General features: G+C 40.3%; 1 protein-coding gene and 1 pseudogene across 4 annotated transcripts in view; both read left to right on the forward strand.

Moving 5' to 3' along the window:
- The first annotated feature begins 2,415 nt into the window (after window positions 1–2,415).
- Window positions 2,416–2,534, forward strand: LOC122989714 (annotated as a pseudogene).
- A 4,343-nt stretch (window positions 2,535–6,877) lies between these two features.
- lrp8 (low density lipoprotein receptor-related protein 8, apolipoprotein e receptor) overlaps window positions 6,878–13,145 on the forward strand; it is a 180,968-nt gene continuing 174,700 nt past the window's right edge. For 3 of the 4 annotated variants that reach the window (XM_044361433.1, XM_044361434.1, XM_044361431.1), the window contains exons 1-2: window positions 6,879–7,230; window positions 8,314–8,439. In XM_044361433.1, coding sequence (XP_044217368.1) covers window positions 7,164–7,230; window positions 8,314–8,439 — 193 coding nt within the window. In that variant the 5' untranslated portion in view covers window positions 6,879–7,163. Of the gene's footprint in view, window positions 7,231–8,313; window positions 8,440–13,145 lie in introns of all 4 variants that reach the window. The other variant, XM_044361432.1, reaches the window with a different exon arrangement.

Below are 13,145 nucleotides of genomic sequence, written 5' to 3' on the forward strand. Positions count from 1 at the left end.
ATGAAGAGAGGAAGGGAAAGAGAGAAGGAGAGGCAGACTGAGAGACAAAGGAAAGAGAAAACAAACCCTGTTAGGAAAGGCACAGACAAAGAGAGGCAGAGAGAGAGATAAAGAGACAGAATAGGAAAGTAATCATCTTAAAGGTCTGAAGGTCTCAGTCAGACTCACTCACTGTCCTGCGGCAAAGATGAATGCAAGAGTTAGCTCCAGCTGTGTGTGCAGGGATGAAAGATGAACACAATTTCAGTGTTGACCTCAAGGGGTAAAAATCAGAAACAGTTGAATGTGAGTGTAGAACACGATGACAGTACGCAACTGCAATCTCACTGCCCTGCTGCTCAGCTGCACCTCAGACATAATGGCAGACCACACACAATGTCCTCCCTGTTGTAAAGTCTGTTTAGTTTTTGGAACTGCTTTACTGACTGATGAATTCAGCAAAATCTGTTGCATTTACGGTTATCTCCATCTCTAGAAGCAGAGAAAAGAATATTATTTGACACAGCAATGTAGCAGCACTTCAAATACAACTGGAGAGAACAGTTTTCATGTTTTTTTACAGTTTTCATCTGTAAGGCTGAATCCAAATGTCCAGACTTCACCGCACTAGCAGACTTGTGGACTTTGCGGGCTCATTCCTGAGAAGTCCTCCAGGCAACTTTCGGCAGACTTCCGCTTGGGGTGTAGACCTCACCAGACTTTGCTTGAAAAATTACCCACAATCCACAGCAATATGGAAGCAAAAATGTGAGAGAAAATGATCATACTAATTATTATTATCAATAATAAAAAACAATAATTATCATAAAAATAATAAAATATATTTAGATTTTTATCATTCTGTTGTAGAAGTTAATTGATATAGTGAGGTATAATGTACACACAGAACAATAATCCTATAAGCTTAATAACATGGATTTGTTTATTATAATCTGCTAAACTAGACAGTCAAAGGTTGGTTTTTGTCCATCTACAATGTGAAGGTCCTCAGTTGAGGACTTAATAGTGAATATATACGAATGTTAGCAGTGTTTAGCAGTTAATGTAAAGGGAAAATCTCACTGAACTGTATAAAGCAGCAGACCTGCACATATCGACACCATAAAGAACCATTCAGAAAAACACTTTTTCTGGGTCAGAAAGTTCAATTCATCTCAATAGTAATACTTGAAGTCTTTCATTCTGTCTCAGAGCACATCTTATCCCCTCGCAGCCCAGCACCCATGCAGACTTGACGTGATGACAGTGAACACATCACAGTGCATATGACTGAAGTCCAGGAAGGCTCAGTCCGCAAGTCCACAGGGTGGACATTTGGATTCAGCCTAAATATTTTTTACCACTGTAGATTGCTATTTCAAAGTTTTCTTTCATATTCTTAATGTCCCTCAACATGGAAACACAGGAGTATAAATTAACATATAGGTTTGTGTTAATGGAAACAATTTAAATTATTTCACCTTCCTCTCTGAAAAATTGTGTCTTTTCCATCAATATTGTGTGGTGGATGGGTCTTAATAGTGATGCCCATGAGCCTCAGGCACTGATGATATGGAAAAGAAACCAATCAGAGATGTGAATCAGAGCTACCAAGTACAAAACATAATCTTTGGCTTTTGGTCACCCTTTGCAGCAGATTTTTTTTTTAGCTTGAATCTTTCTTGCCTAATTGCTGCTTGGGAGTCATAGCTGACTTCTCCCCTTACATTTTAATGTATTTTTTTAGACAAAGAACCAGATATTTTCTAATGCAGTTGCTCCTCTTTTGTTCTGACACTTTTTGACCTCTCTTACTTACATTTACCTAATATTGTCTCTGTAGAAAATAAATAGGACTTTTACTTTCAGAACCCTGGATGCACTAAAAGGTTTTCCTACTCCAGATCTTTATGGTATAATTATGCTATGTCGATTTTACTGAACTTGGATTTTAAATTCAGGCGCACTTTCAAAACTTACACAGCTGACTAACTATAGTGCATAAACATGGCAGTCTCCAAGCCCATCCCACAGTGTGATGCACCTTTTGCAATGTAAGTACCTTCTCTCCTCTCTTCTCAAACTGGCTACTTGCTTTAAAAATGCAGTAGGGAAGCCAATAATTTCATGTATCTGGACTTTTTATCCATTGGCATATATTTGGGGGGTTTTCAGCATTTCTCAGCACGTTGCTGCTGGCAGCTGTCTGCTCAGTCTGGACAGAAAACTTTCTCTCGCTCTTCTGCTCTAATTCATGAACATCCCTGACCTACTGCAGGGCTGTACTGTAGGTACAACACACATGGTGTAATCCTCTGGGCTTTATGGATGAGAGATGACACAACATACATGTAGAGTAGTTGTGCATACAGTACATGAAACATATTGGGCACAACTCAAACGTGTACAGATACAATCAGAGGATGTAACACCAGCTGTTAGTGCCATACCACCCTTGGTATGCCTGATTTTGTCTGATCTTGGAAGCTAAGCAGGGTCAGGCCTGGTTAGTATTTGGATGGGAGGCCGCCTGGGAATACCAGGTGCTGTAAGACTTCTTTCCCCTGGATCAATGACAACATTCGTCATCTGAAAAGGGAAGTTAGAAGAATGGAGCATAGTTGAAAGAAATCCAAACTAAAGCTCCATCTCCTCCATCTGAAAGAATTGCTGTTCATGCTCAACCAAAATAGAGGTGAGAGCTGCCTACTTTGCAGGCCTAATCAACACAATCCTAGGCTCCTGTGTTAAACCATTGACCAGCTTTAAAACTCTGCCCATCCTTTTGTATCTGCCTCCTCCCAAGTGGACTGTGTAATCTTTTTGTCTTCTTTGTTGACAAAATCAATAACATTCAATCTAATTGTAACATTGCTACTGTTTCCTCTGATTTATCAGCCTACTGTCCTACTCTCTTGTCTAATTTCTCTCCTGTTTTGCCTCTTTCCTTAAAGACACCCTGCCTACCCTGGGTCCATGCCTACTCTCCATTATTAATCTCTCTCTCACCTCTGGCTGTGTTTCTGATGGTTTTAAGATGGTGAGCGTCCAACCTATTTAAAAAAAAAACAACCTGCACTTCATCCAACCCAACCAAAAAAACTACAGACCTATTTCAAAACTACCATTCATCTCCAAAATTGTTGAAAAAATCATTGCACAGCAGCTCCTTGAGGTCACTGAAAGACACAATATTTTCAATAAATTCCAATCCAGCTTTGGCAACCAACAGAGTACAGAAACACCACCAATAAGAGTGACAAATGACATACTCATGCAGGCTGACAATGGGGAACATTCTATCCTGGTCCTGCTTGACTTAACCACTGCTTTTGACACTATTGATCGCTCCATCTTGGTTGAATGTCTAAATAAATCGGTGGGTATCTCTGGCTCTGCTCTCAATTGACTCTCTTCCTAACTGTCAAACAGGAAGTTTCAGGTGGTCAAAGACAAACTTTTTGTCTTCAACTACCCCAATACTCCGTGGAGTCCCACAGGGTTCAATCCTTGGTCCTATCCTTTTCTCACTTTACACTTTCAACCCTGTATCGGCCCTCTGGCCTCCAATGTTAAACCCTCCTCAAGAAACCTGAGTGTAATCTTTGACCATAATCTGAACTTTGAACCACACATAAACAGGCTTGTGCAACTCCGTAACATCACTAAAATCAAATCAATTCTAGCAATCAGAGATCTAGAATCACTAATCCATACCCTCATTTTTTCACGCCTTGACTAGTGCAGTGCTCTTTTCTCCTGTCTCAGCCAAGCAGCCCTGTCCCACATGCAACTTGTGCAAAATGCTGCAACCAGAGTGCCAACCAAAACGAACTGTAAATCCCACATCGCACCAATCCTTGCATCCCTTCATTGGATCCCCGTAATGTATAGAATAGATTTCAAGATACTGCTTATCACTTAAACGGCCCTACATGGTCTTGCCCCTTCATACATTTCCAAACTTTTGCATCCTGATTCCACCTGTAGGCCACTCAGATTTTCTGACCAAGGTCAATTATTTATGCCCCGCTCCCTCCACAAATCCAAGGTGGTTGTGCTTTTGCTGTTAGGGTGCCATCCCTCTGGAACAGTCTCCCCCTCTCTGTTAGATCAGCTGAGTCTGTAAACGGCTTTAAAAAAAACTTCTAAAAAATATCTACAGACTTGCCTTTCCTGCAAAGGGCCTGTAATTTATTTTTCTGTATATATTGGAATATGTATGTTTATTTTTGTATCTATATCCTGTGCAGCACTTACATTGTTTTAAAAAGGTGCTATATAAGTAAAATCTTACTTACTCACATTTTATTGTTCCTGGTTCATGTCACATAATGTACAGTAACAGACTGAATAGGAGTGGACATGCCATCAGTTACTGAACATATATAGTGTCTATATCAACATATTCACAAAGTCAAATTTGCATACAAATATTTTGACACCAGTAAAACTCTTTTGAACATGAATCTTGAATAAACTGATTGTAGCAGTCAAGTAATCAAGTAAGACTGTAGCAATGGCAAAGGGCTTTCCTTTTGTGTTGTATTTTTCCCTTGAGGGGAAACTTCTCAACAACAAACCTTGGTAACAGTTCATGTGAAAATGATTCAAAGCCTTATTTTGAGCATTTTCTGCACCTGTGCCAGCCTTTTAATGTTTCATTCACACTCTTTTTTTTATTGAATAATGTATAAGAGGCAAAAATTGTGTATTTTTTCTCTATTTATACAGTAGTTGTATTCATTATTCATGTGTTGATTCATGTGTTAAAGTCATTTCATGCACATGAGCCATGCTGAACTGCAGCAAATCAAAACTGAGCTCCGGCTGCATAGTACAGCAGTACAGACCTGTCTGTTCCCTTTCATTGCACACACTTTTCATTCAATTCAAATTCTGCTCTTCATACTCTGAATATGTTTGGTCACTGCACTGCCTGTAGGTATCTCTGCAGATATGACTATATATGCCCACAATGCTGTTTCATTAAATGATGGTCATTGGCTCCCTCCAATTTTATGATTATTCTTGCCAGCGACAATGTTAGACAACTGAAATCAGTTATCCCTGTACTGCAGGAAACAGGTGACACATGTAACTCTTATGGATTTTTTTTCATTTAAAGAAATGCTATTACAGTTGCTCAACTATTTAATAACCCTCCTTAAGATGACGTGAACTGAAAAAAACCTTTATTAAATGACTTCAGAAAGTACAAAGACACATCTGCTGCTTGAGGCAGTGGGACAGAAAAGTAGATAAAATATTACATAGCCAATAGTGTCCCAGCATGTTTCTCTGATAGTTTGTTGTTTCCCATAGCAACAGTTTCAAGGAATGCTGGAGTGTCAGAGCAGCAGTGATATGTGACTGTTATTGTTTTACACATATGATTGGATTAGGGAAGACAATTTCTAATGTTACTGACATTTAAATGAAATTTATGTAACATATTACATGACTAGTCTAAAATGAGACAGGAAGAGGGAGACAGAGAGAATGAAAGGGAAGCATAAAAGAGAAAAACAAAGCCGAAACTTTACATGTAGATAATGTATTTGCATGCATGATCAAGCCCAAACATCTGCTCATATTTTCATAAAGGCCTCATCTAGTACTCATTCCAGTACTACACAGCCACTAAATGGGCTCCCCAGAAAAAATATATTATGTTCATAGGATAGATAATACTTAACCCTTACATACTGTTCATATTCTCACCCTTCACAGTATTCTCTCATAATTAGCCTATATACCAAGCTTTTGAACCACAAATCTATTTTTCATTAATTAATCCTTAATACGCTTTCAAAGAGAAAAGTGTATACTTTTTTATGGAGATAAAACACTCACAAGCACACTATATTATGGTCCTCTGTTCTCTAAAACAGGAAAACATGCAGCCAACATGATTTCACGGCTCAATTTAACCCAGAACTCCCTCTATGTATAAAAATGTGTATCAGCTGCACAAAAATAAGAAAGTCATAAAATTTCAGGCTAAAAGAATGATGTTCAGCATGTTTTCACTGCTCTCAAAGCTAAAAATGTGTCAAATTTGACCTGATCAGTATGTAGCATAAGGTTTAAGGGTTTCCCCTCAACCTGCAGGCTATAGCTAATTATCTGATAGTTTATCATCAAAAAATATTCAAAATATCCATAAAGAGAAGGGTTTGACATATTGGCTTTCTTGCCAAGAGTTAGATGTGAAAATCGATACCACTTTCATATCTGTCCGTTAACTTTGAAGCTACAGCAAGGAGATGACTGAAGGAGAGGTTCACAGTTTTTCAGGTTTGTCTTAAAACAACATTCAGGTGCCCATATGAACACTGAAAGAGGTTTTCCTCATTATTTGTGTTCAAAAATCCCCATCAAATGTGCTTTCAATGTAAATGGTGGACCAAAATAGGTCAAAATCCAGTGTTTCCACGATCATTTTGTGCAAAAATGCATTTAAAAGTTTATCTGAAGCTTATATGAGACTTCAGCACTAAAAAGACTGTAAGGATATCTACTTGATTTGACCAATTTGCACGGCTGAAACTTCATATTAGCTTCAGATAAACTTTTAAATCCATTTTTGCATAGTAAGTGCATTATGAAGGGATGAACAGTACAGGACGAATGATTAGGGCACCTAACTATTGTTTTAAGACTTGAAAGTTAATTTTCTTAATTTTAATTTTTTAATTCACGCTTAACACATTTTTTAAAACTTTGGACATAAGCTAAATGGCTGTAGCTTTGTAATTAATGGACATATCTGAGAATGGTAGGAAACGTTTTCGTCCAACTTTAAGCAAGAAAATATCTAACTCCTGCTTTAACAAAGCTTCTTTTTTTATTATTAATTGTTTTTTAACATTTGCAGCCTGCTCTACGTGACTCAGCTGTATCTGCAGATATGACTTTGACTTCTTAGTACTTTTTCCTATCGACTACATTACCGGCAGGCACCATCATTAGCTATCCCGCCCATAAAGCGTCACTGATTCAAACTGCAGCCGAGGCAGAAGGAGAGAAAGCAGGGAGGCAGGCTGATCACACACGCTCATACGCTGACGAGCAGAGGCAGAGAGAGGAGCACATACAGCGAGTGAGAGACTGGAGATCCTTCACTGGTTTTTTTTTTGCACTTGCATGAACACAACCGTGGACCCCCCCAGGATCTAAAGATGTGGACAGAAGTCGGAAAGCTCGTGCTATTACATTTGCTACTCATGGAGCTCCATTGCGCTAAAGGTAAGACACTTGTCTTTACGGAGGAGGTGAATTTGCATCGCATCACGGACGGCAGTGCTATTGGGTATCGCTTCCTACTGAGAAACGACTTGTCTCTCAATGTAGTCCGCGTCTTCCTACAGTGAGTGCTGCGCTAATGTGCTTCACAAAGACTTCCTTCATCATCGCATGCAGCGGCTCACACCTGGATCGCCCCTTCGGTTCGCGCGACGAATGCGATTCGCGGTGACATGAGGTGACAATACGCGGAAGAAAAGATCCGTGCAGCCAAGCCAACACGTGTCTAAATGCCGTAGGCTGAAGCCACAGCCAGAAAAGACTGTTTTGATGCGGTCACAAAGTGTAGGCTGATATCAATGGTCCGTGTTATGGTGTTTTTATAGCAGCAGCTAAGAAAAACAAAACGCTTTAAAATATTTGTCTTCAGGGGTTAAAGTGCCAGCAGGGTGGTAAGCAGCCACGGTAGCTTATTGATACGTATGCAAACAAGCAAACCAACCAGAATGAATAACAATTAAAGCACAAAACAGAGAAATGTAGAAATGCAAAAATTTGTGAAAAGCATATTAACTAACTGAATACAGCAAAACTGCTGTGGAATGAAATCTATCTACTGGAAGATATCAAAAAAATCATAGTGTTTATTCAGCTCACAACCTTTAGTAATGAGAGCAGGAATAATGACTTGTTTGACTACAGCAATTTCCTTTGTATACTGTACAACAGTTACCACGTTTCACACATGCTTTACATATGTGGAACGTGGGAACTGTTTTAATTGCAGGTTATGATGTATACTGAAAAACTGAAGGAAAACAACAGTGTAAACAGCTTGTAGTTACTGCAGTTGAGCTCTGTTTTTTTTCTGTTTTGCAACCAGCAGGTCTTGATAAAGTCATTACAAAGCCACTTTCCTGGAAATTGAAGCATGTCTATATTTCTAAATTGTGATTTTAAAAGTGACTTTATTACATTTTACAGTTTTTGAATCACATATTATCCCCATTCTATAAAAACTGACCCATTCTGTTTACGGTTCTGTTTAAGGTTGTTGACAACTTGTTCTTTTTCCTGACATCATAGGAACTCATACGGAATCGGAGTGCGAAACCGGGCAGTTTCAGTGCAAGAACGGAAGGTGCATCCCGACCCTGTGGAGATGTGATGATGATGATGATTGCTCAGACAGCAGCGACGAGGAGAATTGTCGTAAGTAGCCCGGAGTCTTTGATGATGCCTTGTTTGTTGCCCGTGTTACAAACAAACATGAGTCTTTATCTCGGACAAACATTTTAATGTTACGGATGTCTAAGTTGACACATATTAGATTTCAGATATCATTTGATGAGATTATGCATTCTGCTATTTGATGAAGTTATACTCAGAATAAGCTACTTTCATTTCGCTTGAAGGACTGCTGGAATCTCCCTCTCAGTTGCCAGACATCAGTGCAAGACTTGCTGATCCTGGATCATTGGTCATGTCACATGGCCATAGGAATTTTTCTTTTCTTACTAATTTCACATCCTAAGCAAACCTGTGACACAATGAAAGCCACAGGGTCACATTGGGGCCATTTCATAATATTATTATTATGAACTTTAACTTGTTGTGGCTGTGAAGAGATATTGTCAATCCTGTTATCAGGGAGACAGTTCACCCTGTTATACTGTCTCGTAACGGTTTGGATTTATAATGTCTTCACAGATATCTGAAACAGGGCGATAAAAATGTGGGGTTATGTGTCATGACATCTCATTGCTGAGTAATGCAGCATGTACTAATGCCAATACTGATACTGCTCTTAGATATTAGATGGCTTATCAAAAATTGGCTGCTTCTCTGTTCTCAAGGGCGCCTCTGCCTCTGTGGTTAGGCTGTTTTGTAATTGGAATATAAAATAAAGCACTGCAAGTAGGACTTTATTGTACAATCATGTCCTTGTGTGAATGTGTGAAAAAGACCGATACCATGCGATTCCGGTTGAACTGCTTCTGAATCTGCTCCGTTCAGGAAATGGCATGGACAACCAGCCGAGTAATCATGGCTTATAAATTTGTCATGGTACTAATTGCTTGAATGGTTATATTAGTGGGCAATTGATTCATCGCTTATCTCGGGCACCAGCATACCAAACCTCACGACTCTCTCATCTTGCACACCCTCCGTGGTGTCGGCCGCTGAATATCTTGGGAGTTTCCCGCATGAATGCTGTGACATGTACGAGCGCGTCTCATTGACTGGAGAGACTGATTGGGATTATTGGACATTTAGTGGGCAATACTTGATGGAAGTGGAATTAGATTTTAATGAACTCCTCTTCCCTCTGACAGGTGTGGCTCACTTTGTTGTTTGGTGTTGCTCAAAGACAAGTGTTGCTCAAAGAGAATGTGAAAATGGTACTTACGCCACAAGATGACAGACTGTTCTTTTAACTGAGCCACTTTGTCTGTGGCAGAAATGTGCCTCTTTCTTCTCTCCTCACTCTTTTGCTATATATCCTCCGAGCTTCAGATGTGCTTATGCTTTCCTCCTGGGCTTCTCTGTCACTCTCTCGATCTCTTCCTCTGCTCCTTGTCTACCTTTATCTACTTTTTTCCACCCTTTGCTGTGTATCTTCTTTTTTTGCGGCATCCATCCCTAGCTCCCTCTCTCCCTTCCTACCCGCCTTGTTCTTGACTGCTCTCAGCCCTTAGCCCGTGTTGGAAGTTGGGTGCTTCTTTCTAAAAAAACTGTCTGTCTCACTTCCTCAGCATTGTAGCACCCACTAAGGGGCTTTCCTCCCCCCATTTTTAAATCTCCTGTGGGCACCTTGGCAGTGTGAATGCCAAAGAGGCTATGCCCACTCGTCTTACGCCCACAAAGAGCATCAGCTGACAGGTTGGTTGGAGATAAATCCAACAGCGTGACTCTGGTTGCCGGAGTGATGCTCAGTGGCTGGCGGTGTGCCAGCCCTTCGAACAGATGCCAGCACTGCCACTGTGCCCCCTCCCCAAAACCCAATATCACCAGCAAAGCTCAGCGGAGAGGGGGAGGAGGAGATTGAGGAGGGGAGGGAGGAGGAGAAAAGATGGGGCAGGTTTGATTGAAAGGAACAGGATGGTGTAGAGCAGAGTGAAAAAATATGGGCAAAGTAATTTGGGAGAATGGGCAGGGGGGCAAATGGAAAGAAGAGGAGACATAGCATTATTGTGACGAGAATTGGGATAGGTTAGACTTAGCAACGGCAACAAGCAAGTTTTGCTTCACTCTTGGAGGTGTGGTAGGTCGCCTTAGGCTTGGAACAGGTGTCACGTAATTTACTATTTAGTAGTCACAGCTGGATAATAAGACCTAAAATCTGTCATGACAAATCGTCACATTTACCTTGACATTAATAAACGCAACGATAGCATTCGCATTAGCAAAGGGCAGTGAACAAAACATATATATATATTTATAGCAGCTTCTCATTTTTATCTGGTGCTGACCGTGTCAGCTGGTGTCTGCTGCACAGCCAAAAATCATTTGCGAGGGAGAAAAGTCCACTCTGACATCACTGTACAATTGTAAGTGGACTGACTCTCTCACTGATTGTGTCACATCAATGTCAGGAGTCACATTCTCCCAGTTAAACTGTCATTAATATCATTACAGTAACTTAAGCTTATCAGCTTAATTGTTTTGAACCAGGACTTTCAGTATTTGGATCAAGTATAGCTTGTGACAGATAAATTTATCAGGTTACATATGTTATTTCACATATTTAATCAACATTGCATATCTTCTGCTGCTATATATGTATTAATTTTTACTATGTATACTGAGAATATTTGGCTCAAGGTATTACCAAATAAATTTTGTTCTAAATTATCTAATTTAGTAGGTTGTAGCTTGAATGTAAACTTGGCAGCGGTATCTTTAGGTAAAGTATCGGCTTGGACTCAGTATCGGCAGATAACTATAATTATAGGACTTGGAATGGGATCGGGGCCAAAAATACTTGATTGGAATATCATATGTACTCCATTTCTGATGTTTGCACACTTCTGATGTTTGACCAGTTTGACCAAAATTGTAGACTTCTAGGCTAGACCGTAAACTCATTTGTTTGGTCGGTTAAACATCTAGATAGATGTCACTTGTTGTTTGCGATATGAGTACATTTAATTTGGCATTTATGTAATATGATACTTAAAAGTAATCCACCGAAATCGGTTGACTTGTTCAGATCTGTTGGGGAATGTGAGTGTTGAAACATGGTGTGACATCAAAAGACGAGCTCTAATCACTACATAAGTGAGTCTTGTTGTTACTGATGTCACTCTAGTTAGGAGATGATGTGCATGTAAACACACTAGACATGATTCTGTAAAATACACCCAGGCCTGATATAGCTGTTTTTGTGTTTGTGTATATGTGAGTATCCGCAACAATATCAGCCGGATCACCCATCTCTTTGTACACACACAATCAAACACACACACACACACAGACAGGCCTCTCACAGCAGGGATTACCCCTATAGCATCCTCCCTCTAGCAGCTGTATTAGAATAAGTCCTGGTAGATTGGGTTGTCTTTTGTGCCTTGTCTCTCCTTTCTTTCATTCTCTCTCCTTCCTCCTCCTCCTCCTCCTCCTCCTCCTTCTGCTCCTCTCTCTTCCCTCTACTCTCCTTCATTCTCAACATGCCTCTTGGTAGATTCCGCTCTTGTTGCCCTGGGAGACGGTAAAGTGGTGGTGATGGTGGTGGTGGTGGTAGTGGTGGCGGTGGTGGGGTTTCTGTGCATGTGTGCGCTTTCTTTGTAGTGAACACAACACTGCTGCACACATGTATGCGTACACACGGCAACTCTCCACCTCTGCATGTCTCTGTATGACCTATATTTGATTTGTGGAATATACAGAAAACAGGCCTTATCGTTTTTACAGTGGATTTAAGTGGATTTAAACATGCCTTATCCATAGTGCCACTGTAAAATTCATCTCCTATCTCAACCTCATTTTAGCTTTCAGTTGTTCTCCCTCTCCCATGTTGCCGTAAAGAGTCTTCCCCTCCAAATGGCCTTTGTCATACTGCACTGTAAAAAACATTTTGCTAGTGATGATAAACACAATGCTAGAACATGTTACATTATAGGATATTGAGGTTTATATAATGGAACCTAAGATGAACCCTAAAAAAATCTTCTTTTTTGCAGCAGTTAAAAAAAACGGGATAGAAAACGGATACATAGGGTGGGAAGAAAGTTCTTGTTGAGCCCCTTGTGTGTTTGTGTTTATACAGTATATGTGTGTGTGTGTGTGTCTGTGTGTGTATGTGTTCGTGTGTCACAGCAGGACAATGAGTCTGAGCAGGTTTAAGAAGGGGAGCGTCTCCTCAGCAGTCTGAGACCAGCTTCCCATAGAGGAGACATCACAACACATTTCACGCCACTGCTCTGTTTGTGTGTGTGTGTGTGTGTGTGTGTGTGTGTGTGTGTGGGTGAGAGAGAGGCCAAGCTCTCTCTCTTTCTGTCACACTCACACACATACACACATACACATGACACTGTAATAAGAGACTGCAGAGAGGCGCTTCAGGCATAAAAGGCATTGTACTGATAGGCTCACAAAAACACATTTTGGTCACCTGCTGACATACACACACACACAAACACACACCCGCACTGCTCTCTGTAGCACAGCTGGGGTCAGACTTCTAATGGGAGTATGAGGTCAAGAGGAGCAGTAGCTTAATCAATTATATACACACACACACACATACTCACAAACACACACAATGAGTGTGTAGTAGCGAGGCAGCACTCGCATAGATTAAAATGAGAGACACTCATGCTTTTGAAAGGACAAAACACACACACACACACACACAGACATGCACAAGATTTGAAATAAAGGGGTCAACACTAACACTGGTCATAATTGTACTCAGT

Source organism: Thunnus albacares, chromosome 9 (genome assembly GCF_914725855.1).
Source record: "Thunnus albacares chromosome 9, fThuAlb1.1, whole genome shotgun sequence".
Taxonomy (NCBI): domain Eukaryota; kingdom Metazoa; phylum Chordata; class Actinopteri; order Scombriformes; family Scombridae; genus Thunnus; species Thunnus albacares.